This window comes from Protopterus annectens, chromosome 8.part1 (assembly GCF_019279795.1).
Source record: "Protopterus annectens isolate FY-2018-M chromosome 8.part1, PAN1.0, whole genome shotgun sequence".
In the NCBI taxonomy this organism is placed as follows: domain Eukaryota; kingdom Metazoa; phylum Chordata; order Ceratodontiformes; family Protopteridae; genus Protopterus; species Protopterus annectens.
In genome coordinates this window covers 149,878,830-149,897,930 of record NC_056742.1, presented here as the reverse complement: position 1 = coordinate 149,897,930, position 19,101 = coordinate 149,878,830, and the positions used below count along the sequence as shown (strand labels likewise).

The 19,101-nt window shown below is 38.0% G+C and overlaps 1 protein-coding gene across 1 annotated transcript in view; it reads right to left on the bottom strand.

Annotated features, from left to right (window-relative positions):
- The window catches only part of PKD1L2 (polycystin 1 like 2), a 1,522,374-nt gene that overhangs the window by 681,598 nt on the left and 821,675 nt on the right, over nucleotides 1-19,101 (bottom strand). The window contains exons 25-26 of the mRNA XM_044081586.1: nucleotides 10,987-11,118; nucleotides 3,411-3,636 (exon numbers count right to left, since the gene is read on the bottom strand). Of these exons, the coding sequence (XP_043937521.1) occupies nucleotides 3,411-3,636; nucleotides 10,987-11,118 (358 nt within the window). The remainder of the gene's footprint in view (nucleotides 1-3,410; nucleotides 3,637-10,986; nucleotides 11,119-19,101) is intronic.

Below are 19,101 nucleotides of genomic sequence, written 5' to 3'. Positions count from 1 at the left end.
TTACAAACTAGCACATGCCTTTCACATGCAATGTGTGATTTTAGTTTTTACTTTAGTTTTCAGAAAGCAACATAAATATGGACAACTTAGGGAAATTTTACAAGTCTAGTAATATGCTAAGGATGTGGAACAACCTTACTCCCCAATAGTACAGATAAATTTCAGATGGTACACCCAGAATGAAGATAAGAAAATATCTGGACAGTGTTTCAGATTCGCCTAGGATTCATGACAAAGACTAGAGAAGATGGGGTGATTTGTACATCTTCGAAATTATCAGCTTTAAAGGCATGCACAAATTGCATAATGATGTTCTTTGTTTAAATAAAATCCCCATAAATATGAGTCATTCGGCAGACCAGCTGAAATGCCTGCTTAGCTGACTGCCATTCTATCCTGTGTTACTAAATAGCATTGGTACCTAGCAGAAGACCAACACAGATACACACACACACACACACACACACACACACACACACACACACACACACACACACACACACACACACACACACACACACAAAGTACAGATATTAGCAAACAGTAACATACATTGACACAACATGTATATTGCAGTTATCTCATTAGCACAGGTATAGCTATCCTATCTTGTGCCTGGTGAAGTTCCCAACCCTGATGTCTTTATCAATTTTAAGCTGAGGTCTACATTTAATAAAATGCTCTGACATGAGGACCAAAAAAAATGCATAAAGCAGTTTGCTAGAGTTAATATACTACAGACAGTACTGCAGTGCTTTAGCTATGACCACAAATACAGTATTGACATTAATTTCTGAATATCAGTGATGGAATACTACTTAAGCATCTACACCTGGGGCAGTCACCCCATTCACCCCACCCTAGCTACATGCCTGACATCAGCTATCAGCCAGGGGAGGCTAAGCAGAAAAGAGGTGCTATAGTTTGTAGCTCTTCTCTAGACAGCTACTGCAAACTGATAATAGGGACTATAGGCAGTTTGCACAGGTTTTTAAAAATGAGAGGTCTGGTTATTGGTTTTGTACTCTAGTTCTGAGGTAACTTTAAATTACTTTTGTACAGCATCAGTTATTTTTTATGTGGTTTATTAATATGTTAGTTTTGTTAGGATTTGTTCATTTCAGTGTTTAGTTGTTTTTTATTTAGTTTATGTAGTTAGTCAAGTCTATTTTGTCAGTGATGCTAGATTTCTCATAATCTAGCCATGACTAATGTTTTTTTTTTGTTTGTTTTTATTATTCTTAATTTTAACCTCCTTCATTCAAGTAAGAACAATTTAATGTCCAGGGGGCGGGGGTGATTAGGGTAGGCAGTGTTCTTTCTGAGATGAATGTGTGTGTGCAATATGAGAAGGTACTTTTTACTCTGAAATAGATGGGAAATGTAGTCCATGTTTTAAGTTTTTTTACTTTTTTCTTCTGACTCAAGTAGAGATTTGGGTTTGTATGATTGCTTTAAATGGGCTAGGATGTTCTGAGGTTGTGTATGTGACTGCATTTTGTGTGTGTGAACTGTTAATTTAGTTTCTACTGAGTGGCAAAACTATGGTGAGTTTAGCAGAACTAATGCAGCTTTGATGGCATACCAGTGAGGCAGTGACACTTGTGATTATGTGCGATACTATAGATAAACTTTGGATGACTCGGTACATATTGCAGATAAATAAAAAATGTGCTTTACACTGACTCCCACAGCAACAAACACTTTTACACAGAAACCATTTAGCTAAAACTACAAACATGTAAATACAAATGTTTAATGAAACAACACATCTTTTGCAAGCCACCTTCATGCTTACCCTCCATATTTAGGTATACCCCATAACTGTTTTGAAAGGGGGCCTACTTAAGCCAATAAAATGTTCTTGACTGTTTCTTAATATGTATTACTGTCCTCTGAGTTTTCTCCTCAACAGAGGACAGCAAACTTTATTTAAGATTTTATATATAAGTACACCTAGAAGGAAGGTTGACCTATCAATAACAAGTAGCCAACTGAGTTTGTTACGTAGGATGAAGTAGTGGGTAAGAGGGTCTGCAAGCAATGCAAATGTCCACATTTTGTTTTCTGCAGTTTGAAGCCTCTGAATATTGTAAGAGGAGTGACAGGTTAGTAATGTTAACACATATTCCAATTTTAGAAGTACATTTTCACAAAGGGACATGCAAGCAGCAGGAGAAATGTGAAATTCTGTAGGATAATTTTAGTTGTGACAGACCCTTATTAACTATTGTTAGTATTAACTTATTAATATATTGTCAGTACTAACTAAAATAATACAGAAATGAAAAACAAACTGAATGACTATTTTAAAACAAAACAGTAAAATAAACCCAAAACCTCTAAAACTGTAATTCTATTTAACTGCTACAGTAAAACGGATTTGGATTAAATTGACATTAATGAACCAATGTGCTCCTATATCTGTAGCTATATCTATCTATTTAAATAGCGTACTTAGAGAGAGAGAGAGATAGAGAGAGAGGGAGACACACACACACACAATGATAGATAGATAGATAGATAGATAGATAGATAGATAGATAGATAGATAGATAGATACCAAAACCTCTAAAACTGTAATTCTATTTAACTGCTACAGTAAAACGGATTTGGATTAAATTGACATTAATGAACCAATGTGCTCCTATATCTGTAGCTATATCTATCTATTTAAATAGCGTACTTAGAGAGAGAGAGAGAGGGAGACACACACACAATGATAGATAGATAGATAGATAAATAGATAGATAGATAGATAGATAGATAGATAGATAGATAGATAGATAGATAGATAGATAGATAGATAGATAGATAGATAAATAAAAAGATGGATAAATAGAGATAGAGAGAGAGAGCGAGAGAGAGAGAAATCTATCTGTAGATCTAGCTACCAAATATGTATGGGACTCCTGTCTGATGAATATCACTTATCACAAAAGTTGTTCCCTAAACATACTGTAGAAGATATTGCATTTTTACAGTTGCCCCCAACATATTTCATACACTTACAGCTTGCTAGGCTGAAAAAATTAGACGTATATTATATTTTCACTTCCCTTGCCAATTTATTTTACTGACTGGCCAAGTTTATATAGGAAAAGGTGCACTCACCAGGTTACCAACAATAAATAAATATGTAGGTTGATAAAAATGCAACTGACCAAAAAGCTTCACAGGAGACAAGTTAGGCACATTTGCACAGGTACAGTAAAAACATCTTGTCTATATGACGACTATTAAGCTATGAGAATCTGTTAAGCATTTTGGGAGTTACTGGACACGTGTTTGTATTTTTCTGTCTGTTTAGCACTTATACCCACAACTCATTATCCACAAAGCACGTTATGCATAATACAGCATAGTCACTGACAATCACTGCTAGGTAATTCACATTAGAATGGTCTCACCTTCTGTAATCTGCTCTTCAGTTAACTGAATTTTATGGTCATAGTGGGTCTGATTTGGTTGAAAACCATACTGTAGGTAGACGGCTAGTGGTATGTCCTTCTCTGGATCAAACTGCATCACTAGGGAATCATTTTCTGAAGAAACATTCACCATAACACTACTGGAATTGCTCAAACGCAGCTGAGTTTTGTTCACTTGTGTCATGTTTAGACGGGGAAGTGTTATCTAAAACAGCAACAGAATGTATTAATCAAGATATTCAAATAGCAGCCGTTTCTTTCAATTTTTCTTCTTCATCTGTTTTGCCATCATTTTGAGGGACTTTGTTAAAGTGCACAGTATTCTTAATACCCAAGAAAGACAACCTATAATGTTCCTGAAGTTAGTTGCTCAGACCATGAAAGCTGAAAATATATATCTGTCAGCTGTTCCCACTTACTTTTTTTCTGTGGGATGTGTGTTATCAATGTCAGTATGTCTTTCCAAGTGTAAACTAGTCAGAGTTGAATGTATCTTCTTTCCCACTTATTCATAGTTAATTTCTTCAGAAATATGCTTCTGGAGTTAGTTAATTTTTATGAGATGCTGCCTGGTAAGATACATAATTTTGGAAAGCTTAAATTATATGTGCAGCCTGAAGGAGTGATTTTAAGACAAGCATATGACATTCTCCTACTTTATTTTTCCTGTACTATGGTTTTTAATTTCATTCACTCAACATTTTATTGGTATATAAAAATACATAATTAAGGAGATCATTATAATACTTTATACTTTAATTATTTGAGCCAGTACTAATAAAGAGTTCACCATATCACTTTATACTTAAGTGATCCAAACTATTATTGAATATAGTGCTACATTTATAAGCCTTGTGCAAATTCCTTGCTAGAAAATTTCCAGGGTTGGAAGACTTAAGTTATTCAGGAAGGCTTCAAGTATTGTTATTATATTCTGTTTGTTATAATTTACTAAGAGTCAACCACTGTCTAGTCTATATACCAATGTCTAATCCAGTTATATTTCAAATAGTCTGTGCTTGAAAAATAGCAAGCAAGAAGTTTAATACTAAAAATAAATATCAATAACAGAAAAAAAATGACAGATTAAGTACAAAATGCATTCCCAAGATTACATAATATGCTTTCTCTTACATTTCAAAAAAATTATTAACATCTTTCAAAGAATGTATGTGTGTATGTATGTATGTATGTATGTGTGTATATATATATATATATATATATATATATATATATATATATATATATATATATATATATATATATGTATTTTGGTTGACATCTGTTTGTTCCACCACATTTTGTTGATTAAACAGATGGTCAATAGTTGTGTGAGACTGCACAATTCTCAGAGTTGGGGAATATGCTCATCCATATTTTGTATTATCTCAGAGCTAGCATTTATAATTAGTATGTGTGTATGTGTGTGTGTGTGTGTGTGTGGGGGGGGGGGGTCCTTCTGCAAAAAAAAAAAAAAAAAGGCATGCCTTTTTTGTAATATATGTGCCGTGGTTGCTTCTTGGCGCATGCAGAAAATCACTAATGGTGTTATTTCTATTACAGTGCCAAAAGTGAGCCACTGTTTTTCCATTACTCCATAGTTGTACAACTGCACATCTGGTATATATGTATATATATATATATACATATATATATATATATATATATATATATATATATATATGTATGTATAGGTTTACTATCAAAACTTCGAAGTGAACTCGGTTGACCCACATATGGTAGTCCGAAAAAATTCGAAACTCACATTGTCGAACACTGAGATTGCCAAATCACAAACCAAATTTGACCTATGGATGAGTTTTAACATGGGTCAAGATAGGGGTGAGGTTTGTAGTTTGGCAATATAGGCGTTCGACATTGCAGAGTTCGACATTCTGATTCTCGACGGAAGTGGAGTCGACCGAGTTTGCTTCGAATTTTTGATTGTTTGTTTGTGTCTTTCGGCTTTTCCCGGTTAGGGGTTGCCACAGTGGAACTCCGGTCCACTAATGATTGGCAGTAGATTTTTTACGTGCCGAGTTTGCCAGCCCTGACGCACAACCTTCAACGAAGGTACGCCCATTCACGCATGTCTCCACACAGAAGACGCTCTAGCTGAGAATCGAATGGCACAACGTCTTGCTGTGAAGCGACAACGCTACCGCAGCACAACCACCGCAGTACGTAGTTGTATCTTCTTATAGATATAATTCAAGAAGCTACAGTGCAATCTATTTATATGTGTGCGCCCATATGCGTATATGTCTAGGTAATAGAAAATATCAATATTCAGCTACAGCAATCAAGCTTCCTTGAAGTCATACAGCTGGAAGCTTGCCAACATAACCTGTGAAAGTAGACAGTAAATAATGTATAATAAAAAGGTTTCCTTTCTTGATGTGATGGTGGATATTAGTGATGGGAAAAGTATTAGAACATCAGTGCATAGGAAATTTGAAGGCGGCATTCAGTATTTACAAGGACAAAGTTGCCATCCACCACACACTCTTCAGCTCCTTCCATATGGTGAGTTTTTAAGAATACGAATACTCTGCAATAATGATTTGGATCTTAGAGTTGAAATTGAAAGGACTATTAATATGTTTAGATATAGAGGTTATAATGGGGAAGTGTTAGATAAATGTTGGGATAGGTTTTTGGTTGAATGTAGGAATAAGGGACATACAGGTGAAGGGAGGTGGATACGAGATGCCAAATATACATGTAATAACGGAGAAACAATATATTTTGTCACCACATATAGCATTTTTAGTTTTAAGCTTGTAGAATTGGTTAAATTTTATTGGGGCTATTTGACATCTTTAAGAGACTTCTCTAAATGGGGGAGTCAAATGCCCATGGTATCATATAGAAAAGAAAGAAGTATTAAAGATGTTTTAGTTTGTAGAAAATTCACTGCCCCTCCAACTGTTATTTCAGGGATTATGATAGGTTATAGAACTGTGCCCTGTGGGAAATGTAAAGCTTGTAAGTATGTACTGAAGAGCTTTCTGAAAATGAATAGGTTTAGTTTTAGGATGCAAGGTCAATATGGGTGTGTTACAAAAGGTATTGCACATGCCCTAAAATGTCCCTGTAACACATGTTATGTGGGGGAAAGTAAAATACCCTTTAAACTTAGGTTGTTACAACATGTAAGGGATTTCATTAATGGTAAAGAAGAAAGCTCCATAGCTGAACATTTTAATACATTTCACAGGGAGGAAGGTATAGGTTACAGGGTACAGTTTTAGAAAAGGTGGATGTTGGCCAATATGACAATGTGTCTATAAAGAATAAATTATTATTTAAAGAATCTGTATATATTTAAAATTTAATACTCTAGACCCTAAGGAGTTAAATTTAGAGTGTAATTGGAGATTTTTTATCTGCTTGTTTAATTAAGTGTTAATTGTTCTAATTATATGTGTATATAAGGCAGGTGATTTTGTAATATTTTATTCCATGAAGGCTTTTTGCCGATATGTTAGAGAATATTAAAGTGCTTCTGGTTACTGGCTGGTCATTTTTTATTTTATAGTGTTCCTGTCTGTCAGTAGTATAGTAGTAAATAATGTATATTCTATTGAGAATTTAAATCAGAATATGCATGATATGACGTGTGGCATAATCCAGTAAATACATGTGCATATTGTCAGTTTTGCCCATCCCTGGCTGGATTTCATCACAATGACTCAACAGCTGTGACTAAACTACAGTAATTACAAATCGATCCCAACACCGCTAATCATATGAAATGCTATATGAATTCTACAGCCTCACAGGTACTTACTAGACTGTTGATCTGTGAGCAATAAATGGTACTTAAACCTGACTGCTTGAAAAAAAGCAGGGTACACCTTAAAACATTTGTAAAGTCAATTCAGTTATAGGAGCTCTGGAGTTAAGACACCTGTGTGATGTAATATTTTAAAGCCAAACATTTGTACTGTGGGATACCTAGATGCAGACTAAAAAAATTAAAATCACATTAAGATGATGAATACCACATGGGCACTCTATGAAATTACAAATAAAAAGATAAAAAAGAGAGTATATATAATGCTCTAGTTCTGTTAAATGTAAGAAGCAACAATAAATTATAAAATAAACATGTTTTTTCAGTCTGTGGGTGGGGATGTCCTTTAACATGTCTACCCTTACATTCCCATGGTAGTTTTTAGCCCTTGTATTTTGTGCATGAATATGCCAGAGGTGGGCACAAAAAAGGTATGTTGAGACATTTATTTGTTGTCTCCATTCATGAGGTACATGGATGCTAAAATGGGGGTGAATTTGTGGGTTTTCATCTTTGTTTGAATAGAATAAGAGAAGTATATTGCTTGATGTGGAGTGCAGGCTGTTTTGCAATGGAACAATGCCCTACATTTTAGACCCACTCATTGTTATTGTCTAATATTTTGCACCATATTAGTTGTAGTTGAATGTTATTCTAGACTGAAAGCGTGGCTGAGAAACCCAGCCATGTGGCACAGTGGGTTAAAGCCCTGACTGCTCACCAGATGACCTGTGTTTGATTAGCTGTTGGGTTGTTGGAGGAACTGCGCAGGGGAAAACAGGAGTAAGTGGCGAATGCTGGTTTGTTCATCCTGGGGTGAAGGAGGCAACCTAGCTCCCTGCAATAGCACCCTGAATACATGTCGATCTGTGCACTGCAAGGGTGTGACACTTGTCTGAGAAGTTGCACATGCATCAAAGCACATTTTGACTATCCAAAGACAGCCACTGTGGAGTTTGCAAGGCTGATGCTGGATAGTGGGTTAGTGCATGCTCTCCAGAAGTATTATAGTACTGCACCAGCATTCTTGATTACCTCACTGGCCCCAAACATGGGCTGGATAGAGACTGGGGAAGGCTAAGATGAGTCTGATAGATAGGTAGAGCTGATGGCAGATGATTTTCAACTTCAGGGAAATAAAAAATAAATACATGAACAGAGAAACAATCAAACTATTACTACTGTGGCCGAGAAATTCCATAGACAGCAAATTGTATAAGGGTGAAGACTATGCCTTACTCGGAAAGACACTTGTCAAAAGGGACTGAATAATTTCTATTATTACTAACTTTTTTTGTATTTGTCATTTATAAAAGCCTGCAAATAAGACATGTGATCTTGATGTCTGATCTGTGGTTTAGTGCTACTTTCTGAACACATGGCTTTAGTTTGTATTATTACTGGTGACATTGTAAATATGGCAACATAGACTGGGAACATAGAAAAAATTCACGGTCTATGAACTACCTTTTCAGCTTTGGTTTGTTTTCTATACTAATGCACAAGCATGTGTGTGTGTGTGTGTGTGTGTGTGTGTGTGTGTGTGTGTGTGTGTGTCTATGCGGGTAAATATATATATATATATATATATATATATATATATATATATATATATATATATATATATATCTACATATATATATATATATATATATATATATATATATATATATATATCCCAGCTCATCCTAATTAATGTGTGCTAGCTCTAAGCCTAACCCTCATCTTGCACCTGTCCCTGCCCCAAACCCCAAGTATAGACCCCACCTTATAAAAAAATCTTTCCATTAACACTGCCATTATTCAAACAAACAATATCCGACTTTAGTGGTAGGGTTTTGGTTTGGTTACCCGCGGTGGTGGTGCTGTGGTAGCATTGTCACCTCACAGTAAGACGCCGTCCGGTTCGATTCTCAGCTAAAGCGTCTTCTGCGTGGAGACATGCATTAACGGGCATACCTTTGTTGAAGGTTGTGCATCAGGGTTGGTAACTCGGCACGTAAAAATCAACTACCAATCATTAGCGGATCAGAGTTCTGCTGTGGCGACCCCTAACCGGGAAAAGCCGAAAGACACAACAAGTGGTAGGGTTTTGGTTAACAGATTGCAAAAGTAAATTGTTTTCTTTTGTAATCTTTTTTTTCAGTGCTTTTTTATTTTGCTCTCAGTGAAAGGAGATGAAAATGAAAATATCTGAACTTTAAACTATTTGATTGTATTTGGAGTGCAGATGAAATATCTCCTTTCCAGCAAGTGCAGCAGTGTACAGTTATATTAATTAGGGGAATGCAGAGGGCAAAGTCTGCTATGAGTTGCTGGTCTTTGACCCCCCCCCCCCAAAAGAAAAAAAGAAAACATTTTTTTATTTACATGATGTGTCATACTTCCAAATCTGGATGAAAAAGCACTTAACTTTGTCACTTTCACTTAAGTGACTTAGAGCTCAAAATATCTTGCATAGATTGTTTTCATTTGGTTACAAAAGTTTACTGTTGTTTAACAATGCTCCAAGACAACATATCACAATAACTATCATTGAGTTATCATACTCTCATTTTCTTTGTTTGCCAGTCATGCTGTTACTGTTTTTCATGCTGCTGTTAAACTTTTAATGAAATGATGAACTAGAAATACTAATCCATCAGTTGTCTTCCAGAGCACAGATGTGGTCCTACAGGCAGTTTATAAGCCCACATAAATCCTTTTATACCAAGAAATGGAATGTCACCTTCTTCTTAGGTACCATACTTAATTACTTTATTATAGTCTGGACAGGGTGCTTGCTTATATTTTTTGATAGAGATGGAAATTTTAAAAACATATACATAACAAAAGAATATGATAGTGTGGTATGCAAACAATAAAAGTAATCTAACCTACTGAATTTAATACAGTGAAGCTGAATGAAGGATGAGAACAGAGAAATCATTTAGATTTGCAATTTACTCTAAAAATATATAAGAAGTTGTGGTATCCAGACTATTCTTTCAGGTTTTCACAACAAGACAAATTTTTAAGCATTGAGGTTTATATTTTGCAGACTTATACCAGCGGATGCTAAGAGGTGGTGAGCCCAGAAATTTACTAGCATTCATCAAACCATACATGTACCCATCACGAAGTATGGTATTTGCTGCCTATCATATTTTGAAAGTCTCAAAAAAGTAACACTGGATATTTATAAATAAATATCTACTGGGAATCATGAAATGACTAGCAGCAGATCATGCCAGTGATAATTTGATTATATCTTCTTGGCAAAATAGGCAGAACATTTTTGAGAATGAATTAGGTTTATCTCTGTGCAATATATCTGTATTCCTTATAGTAATGAACAGTGTACTTTCCTGGAGTAATTTCAGTTATTTCTCATGCCTGGAATTCTATAATATTCATGCTCTCAGGTTATATCATAGTTATGGTTCAGAAGCTCATACGGGGCTGCACTTTGCTATTTTTACACTTGAATGTTATGTGTGTTCTGCTTTACCTAGACACCCTAGTAAAGAGTACACAAACAAACGTTTAACATAACCACTTTAAAAATAATGACAAACGTTTAAGAAAATTCAAAGCATCTGGATGAACTTTCTTGAATGATGAAGTAAGGGAACATTAAAACAAATAAACGTTGGACACCAAGGAAGCCAGTCATCTTGTAAGTATATTTGATCTGAACATAAATATGAATCATAAAACACTGCATTACTAATATGCCTTGGCATGATCACAGCATTTAGCAGTACTGAGACTTGCCTCAATGTCTTCCATCAGTTCACTGACAAGAATATGTGATCCGTTAGTTCTGGTGAGGGCTAACCCTCCCACAGCTCCATTGATTTCTGCTGTCGTACTCCAGGCAAATGGGTTTACAGCAAAACTCACCATCTAAATAAAGAAAGAGATTATTCATACTTTCATTTATACACAGTACATCTACTGTTTTGATTTTTAAGCTACTTTAATAATGTATTTGTTATATTGTTTAACTGAATATGTGAGATAAAAATATAGACCAACAAACAGGAATGCCAAAAGGTTTCCACAGTTAGCATAACAGGTATAAGAAAGCTAACTTTTATGACAGTTATGTTTGCTAAAATGAAGCCTGCATTTCATGTTGCTAATATCTAGGTTTTTACAACAAATACACACACAAGTACAGAATATACATTCAAGGTGCATGACCTCAGAATTAACATACCTACTAGCACAGTGGAGAAGCTCACTCCTTCCTCAAATTTTTATTCCTAGAATAAAACTAATATGCATTATTGAATGTTTGCATTTTTCAAGGCACAGCAGAAATATTGGATCTGGAACTTGATCTATGAATTCAGAATCAGTAAACAGAATTTTGTTTAGCCATTTTATAACTGAGTTCCATGATATCATCTCACTTTCAGATGGACTCTACATCAATTTGTACATATGTAAGATAAGGGTGGAATGAATGACAAAAGTGTATAATTCACTGTAATTTTTTACATCCTTTTCCCTCCCGTTGTCATTCTGACTGTCATCTCCATGTCTCATGTCCATGCTGGGTCTACTGACCACTCCAAACATCCCTAGATTATTATTGAATTTGACGCCAGGGTCAGCATGGATCCTAAGGGTGACATGCTTGTGTGTGGGGGAGGTTGAGTCATTGATGTTCTACCATCAGCCTGAGGGGGTTTCTACTTAATCCTTCCCCATTTCTCTCCAATGTGCATGCTGTGGTTGACCTCAGAGGATGTGAATTAGGCAGATCATGCTGCTCTGCTCTACACTTCCATATGCTGCCACCATTGGCAAGCTGCCCTGCCCCTTCAGATGAACACATTGCAATTTGCTTCTCATCCTCTGACAGGAAAAGCCATGATATCATCTCACTTTCAGATGGACTTTACACTAATTTATACATATGTAAGATAAGGGTGGAATGAATGACAAAAGTGTAAAATTCACTGTAATTGTTTTTACATCCTTTTTCCTCCACTTGTCATTCTGACAGTCATCTCCATGTCTCATGTCCATGCTGGGTCTACTGGCCACTCCAAACATCCCCAGATTATTAGTGAATTTGACACCAGGGTCAGCATGGATCCTAAGGGTGACATGCTTGTGTGTGTGGGAGGTTGAATCATTGATGTTCTACCATCAGCCTAAGGGGGTTTCTACTTAATCCTTCCCCATTTCTCTCCAATGTGCATGCTGTGGTTGACCTCAGGGGATGTGAATTAGGCAGACCACACTACTCTGCTCTACACTTCCATATGCTGCTATCATTGACAAGCTGCCCTGCCCCTTCAGCTGAACACATTGCAATTTGCTTCCCATCCTCTGTCAGGAAGAGCCTGTTTTTCACATTGCCCACCCACACATTGCCCTTCCTTCTAGGATGGGTACATCCATCCTTCCTGAAGCTCTGTCAGTCATCCAAGCTTTGAATTGAACCCAGTTGGACAGGCCTGCATTTGGGGCTTCATTCCTCTATGCAACCAGACTGACTAAATTAATTGTAAATTTATTGGAAAAATTTGCTGGAATACATTACATTACCTTCATTTTCATAGTTTTGATGTTTGAGGAAAAGAAACTTATGCAATTAACTTCAATACTTTGTTAAAAAATATTTCATGTCTTATAGATTCATAGGTTGGTACTAGGCTATCGGCCCTAGGGCCAATACAAACCTAGTCAAACAATTCCCTGGATATTTCTTCCCACAATATTTACTTCCCTGGACCCCTGTCTAGCAGGGTGACTGACATGATCCCCGGGGTGAATTTCCTATCTCCCATCCAATCGTCAAGGTTCTTTTTGAAGAGGGCCAAAGAGGCACTCTGCTTGACATGTATGGGCAGTCTATTCCAGGGTATGGGGAGTCTCTGGGTCAGGAACCTATCCCTCCAGCATGTTTTGTTCATTGTGATGATGAGGGTTAGATCCCTAGAGAGAGTGGCTCTGAGGGATTGGGATTTCTTTAAGTGAACAGCTCAGGGTTTGACATGGCCTTGTATGTTAAGCAGGGATTGCCTCTGAGTAGACGATATGCCACAGAGTATAGCTGGAGTTTTTTTAGACGGTCAGCATAACTTATTGGGTGGGTGGTAATAGGGGTGAAATGGGTAGCCAACTAGACCCCATGGCAAGCCAAGCAAACAATTTATACTCATTTGTGTCTATTGCATGACATGTAGAATATAATTTAATGCACAATAAAAAAAATTTAAAAAGTCTCAGTCATGTGCTCCTTTACAGGAAGGAGAATGCACAAGCACCTCCCACACATACACAATACAGCCAGTAGTGGAGGGTAGCAGTGAGCAGGAGATGGGCTGCTTAAGCAGCAATGGTGATTTTAGCCGCTCAGTAAAGGCAGCAACAGCAGCAGTCAGGGTGAATGGAGATGTGCAGTACTGTAGGAGTCAGGCTGAATGGAGATGTGCAATACAGCAGCGGTCAGGCTGAATGGAGATGTGCAGTACTGCAGGAGTCAGGCTGAATGGAGATGTGCAGTACAGCAGCGGTCAGGCTGAATGGAGATGTGCAGTACTGCAGGAGTCAGGCTGAATGGAGATGTGCAGTACAGCAGCGGTCAGGCTGAATGGAGATGTGCCGTACTGTGGGAGTCAGGCTGAATGGAGATGAGCAGTAATGCAGTGGTCAGGCTGAATGGAGATGAGCAGTAATGCAGGGGTCAGGCTGAATGGAGATGTGCAGTACTGCAGTGGTCAGGCTGAATGGAGATATGCAGTTCTGCAGGAGTCAGGCTGAATGGAGATGTGCAGTACTGAAGGAGTCAGGCTGAATGGAGATGTGCAGTACTGCAGGAGTCAGGCTGAATGGAGATGTGCAGTACTGCAGGAGTCAGGCTGAATGGAGATGTGCAGTACTTCAGGAGTCAGGCTGAATGGAGATGTGCAGTACTGCAGGAGTCAGGCTGAATGGAGATGTGCAGTACTGCAGGAGTCAGGCTGAATGGAGATGTGCAGTACTGCAGGAGTCAGGCTGAATGGAGATGTGCAGTACTGCAGGAGTCAGGCTGAATGGAGATGTGCAGTACTGCAGGAGTCAGGCTGAATGGAGATGTGCAGTACTGCAGGAGTCAGGCTGAATGGAGATATGCAGTATTGCAGGAGTCAGGCTGAATGGAGATGTGCAGTACTGCAGGAGTCAGGCTGAATGGAGATATGCAGTATTGCAGGAGTCAGGCTGAATGGAGACATGAAGCACAGCCAAAAATGAAAACAGACAGACTGAGAATGCAGCTATGTCATGAAGTGAATGGAAACAAGTGTCTGTGTGTGTGTGTGTGTGTGTGTGTGTGTGTGTGTGTGTGTGTGTGTGTGTGTGTGTGTGTGTGTGTGTGTGCACGCGCGCACGTGTGTGTGTGTGTGTGTGTGTGTGTGTGTGTGTGTGTGTGTGTGTGTGTGTGTGTGTGTGTGTGCTTGAGTGCACCAGTCTTTAGAGGTTCCTAGCTTTTTGTTCAGAAAATGCATATTGCTGCAAAATCTATTGTTCTTATAACTTTTTAAGTGAATTAGAGTTGTCTGGCAGTTCAGGCTTCGAGATGCTAACAAACTCTTTCCTGTAGTCAAAAGTACATGGCTTGAGCCCTTTCACTTCCATTTACCTACTGTGTGACTTTGAGCAAGCAGTAACTGATGGTCATATTTGTTTGTGTCTGTGTAAATACTTGGTTCCTGCACCCCACTGTTTCACTTGTAACTTATAAATCAGCATAATGGGTCAATGCTGCTGTGTCCTGTGTGAAGAGTGTGGGTGTGAGCAGAAGGTTAAGATGGTGAGGTGTAGTTCTTTGTTTACAGGGTCTGGTATCTTCATCCTCAGTGGTGAATAATAGCATCTTCACATGAACCTTGTTCATTTAATATAATCCTTGGTTTCATTGTTTTGTTGTGTGTCTATTATTTAGCTGTGAATAAATTGGACAGTATGATGTCTATAAGGTTTAAAATTAATATTTTAACTATGCATTTTGTTTTTAATTTAACGTGTTTTTGCAGGCATGCATTTGTGACATACACTGTGTTTGGGTTACAATAGTTTCTCTAGCTTTAAGTGTAGATGAGGAAGGCTATGAGCTGTTAAAGAACTGCTTCATGTAGTATAGGGTTTGATTCCCTCAAACTTTATTTGTTTTGTTTATGACTCTGACCAAGTTACATCACCAGAAATTACTTCTGGGATACTCCTGAAAAGGGACACTTGTATCTAGTGGGTAGTCCCAGACTGTTAGAAAATACATTATGACATTTGCCTTTTAAAGTCCTTCTCCCCTCACATAGCCGCTAATTAGTGCTTCACTATATTTTATTTGATTATGAATCCCAAAACGTGTCTTGTAATTTAATGGGTTGCATGATAAATTTTCACTAAATATAAGTTTCAAGGGAAGGGAAGAGAAGCTTACTGTTTCACATTATAAGTTTGTTTTTAATGTGAGGGTATTTTATTTTGTTTAGAAAATGGTTGTCAGCATTTTTGATGTAAAATTTGAAGTTCAAGATTTAAATAAAATTCAAACCTTTCTCTGATAATTGTCAAAATAAAGAAGATAGTGTGCACACTGAAATGTTTGAATAGTGTTTCATGGTAATTTAGAAGAGACAGCTAAGTAATGGGATATTGGAATGGCTGGCAAGGGACTGGTTCATTACCCAGCATGATTACCCATCATTTGACCATGATTCAGCTCATTCAACTCTGAATGCATATGCTGTAACAGTACAACATAATCAGCCACTCTGGTAGGTTAGACCTGTACTGAGATTGTTGGAGGAGATAAATAGTCTTGATGACGGGGAAGACATAAGGAGGTCAGAAATGAGTCGGAGGTGTTCTGCAACATGTTAGCCACCCCCAAAAATCAGTATGTCGCATGCAAATATATATATATATATATATATATATATATATATATATATATATATATATATATACATATATATAATTTTTGTATGACCTGTGAGTTCTTGAACAAAAGATGATGTAGCATCTATATTGTATTGAATTGTTTTGCTTTATTCATTGCATTAAATAAATAATTAATTTATTAATAGGCCTGGCTTGCTAAATATAATATCAACATGTTATATTTTCGTAATATATTTCAGCAGTACAGCCAGTAACTGGGAAGGGATTAAAATTTGTTAGGTCATACAGTCGGCATTATTTGAAGTGATGATGATAACCATCTGATCTTCACCATTATACAATCATCATTGTGGCATATTACTGTGATGCAGTTCCTCTCTAGAAGACTGGGTTGCAAATGATTTCTGCCTTTCATTAAAAACTGTTACTATGTTTTGAGGAGAAAAGGACTGAAGCTCTGACTTGGTAATGAGCTATTTTCTGTGCCAAGGGCGTAGAGTTTGAATCTTTTCACCTTCATTCATCTACTATGTGACCTTGAGCAAGTCACTTAACCAGACAGTGCTTTAGGATAACTGGGAAGTTCGGCCAGGGTTCTTAATGTTCTCCTGGACTGCAATAATAATTATTAACTGTGAACCTGGTGTTGCTTTTTGTTAGCCATTCTCGGTTGCATAGCTAATGTAGTTCATTATGATAGCAATACTGACAGCACTTCAAATTGTTAATGCAACATAGGCCATTTATTCTTCAAGGGCAGCAGGCACTGCATCTGTAGACGAGAACTAATATTGGTGGATTATAGTGATGGCAGTTTGGCCCTTTATATAAAATTATAGGATATATGACCGATTGAACTGCACAAACACTGATGTAAAACACTTAACAGCTGACCGTTTGAAACAAAACAAACCCACTCACCCCCCCCCAAAAAAAAAAAAAACTGAAAGCCATGCAATTGAGAAATGAAACATATAGTTTTCTTCTAGTCACTAAACCAAACCCTAGCAAAATCCCCAGTTCTAATTTATCTGAATAATGATACTGTCAGCGGGGCTTTGCCTTACCTAACTCATGCATGCTTACCCTAACCCTGACCCTAAGCCTAACTTTCTTCTTCTTCTTCTTCTTTCAGCTGCTCCCGTTAGGGGTTGTCACAGCAGATCAACTGTTTCCATTTCTTCCTGTCCTCTGCATCTTGCTCTGTCACACCAACCGCCTGCATGTCCTCTCTCACCACATCCATAAACCTTATCTTAGGCCTTCCTCTTTTCCTGTTACCAGGCAGATTCATCCTTAGCATCTTTTTCCCAATATACTCTGCATCTCTCCTCAGCACATGTCCAAACCAACATAATCTTGCCTCTCTGGCTTTGTCTCCAAACCTTCCAACCTGGGCTGACCCTCTAATATACTTATTCCTAATCCTGTCCATCCCCGTCACACCCAGTGCAAATCTTAACATCTTCAACTCTGCCATGTCAAGCTCTGACTCCTGCCTTTTTGTCAATGCCACTGTCTCCAACCCATATAACATAGCTGGTCTCACTACCCTCTTGTAGACCTTCCCTTTCACTCTTACTGGTACTCGTCTGTCACAAATCACTCCTGACACTCTTCTCCATCCACTCCATCCTGCCTGTACTTACTTCTTCACCTCTCTTCCACACTCACCATTACTCTGAACTGTTGATCCCAAGTACTTAAACTCATTCACCTTTGCCACCTCTACTCCCTGCATCCTCACCATTCCTCTGTCCTCCCTCTCATTCACACACATATATTCTGTCTTAGTCCTACTGACCTTCATTCCTCTTCTCTCTAGAGCATAGCTCAACTTCTACAGGGTCTCCTCCACCTGTTCCCTACTCTCACTACAGATCACAATGTCATCTGCAAACATCATAGTCCATGGGGACTCCTGTCTGATCTCATCTGTCAACCTGTCCATCAACATTGCAAATAAGAAAGGGCTCAGAGCTGATCCTTGATGTAATCCCACCTCCACCTTAAACGCATCCATCACTCCCACCGCAGACCTCACCGCTGTCACACTACCCTCGTACATATCCTGTACCACTCTTACATATTTCCCTGACACTCCCGACTTCCTCATACAATACCACAACTCTTCTCTAGGCACCTTGTCATATGCTTTCTCTAAATCCACAAAGACACAATGCAACTCCTTCTGACATTCTCTGTACTTCTCCATCAACACTCTCAAAGCAAACATCACATCTGTAGTGCTCTTTCCTGGCATGAAACCATACTGCTGATCACTAATCATCACCTCCCTTCTTAACCTAGCTTCCACTACTCTTTCCCATAACATCATGCTGTGACTGATCAGTTTAATCCCTTTGTAATTACTACAGCTCTGCACATCACCCTTATTCTTAAAAATCGGTACCAAAACACTTTTTCTCCATTCCTCAGGCATCCCCTCAGTTTCCAAGATTTCATTAAACAATCTAGTTAAAAACTCCACTGCCATTTCACCTAAATACCTCCATGCTTCCACAGGTATGTCATCTGGACCAACAGCCTTGCCGTTCTTCATCCTCTTCATAGTTATCCTTACTTCCTCCTTGCTAATCCACTGCACTTCATGAGTCACTATCCGCACATCATCCAACCTTCTCTCCCTCTCATTCTCTTCATTCATCAACCCCTCAAAGTACTCTTTCCATCTGCTCAACACACTCTCCTCGCTTGTGAGTACATTTCCCTCATTATCCTTTATCACCCTTACCTGCTGCACATCTTTACTAGCTTGGTCCCTCTGTCTAGCCAATCAGTACAGGTCCTTTTCTCCCTCCTTAGTGGCCAACCTTTTATACAACTCTTCATACGCCTTATCCTTGGCCTTCACCACCTCTCTCTTTGCCATGCACCTCATCTCCTTATACTCTTGTCTACTTTCTTCATCTCTTTGACATTCCCACTTCTTCTTCACCAACCTCTTTCTCTGTATACCCT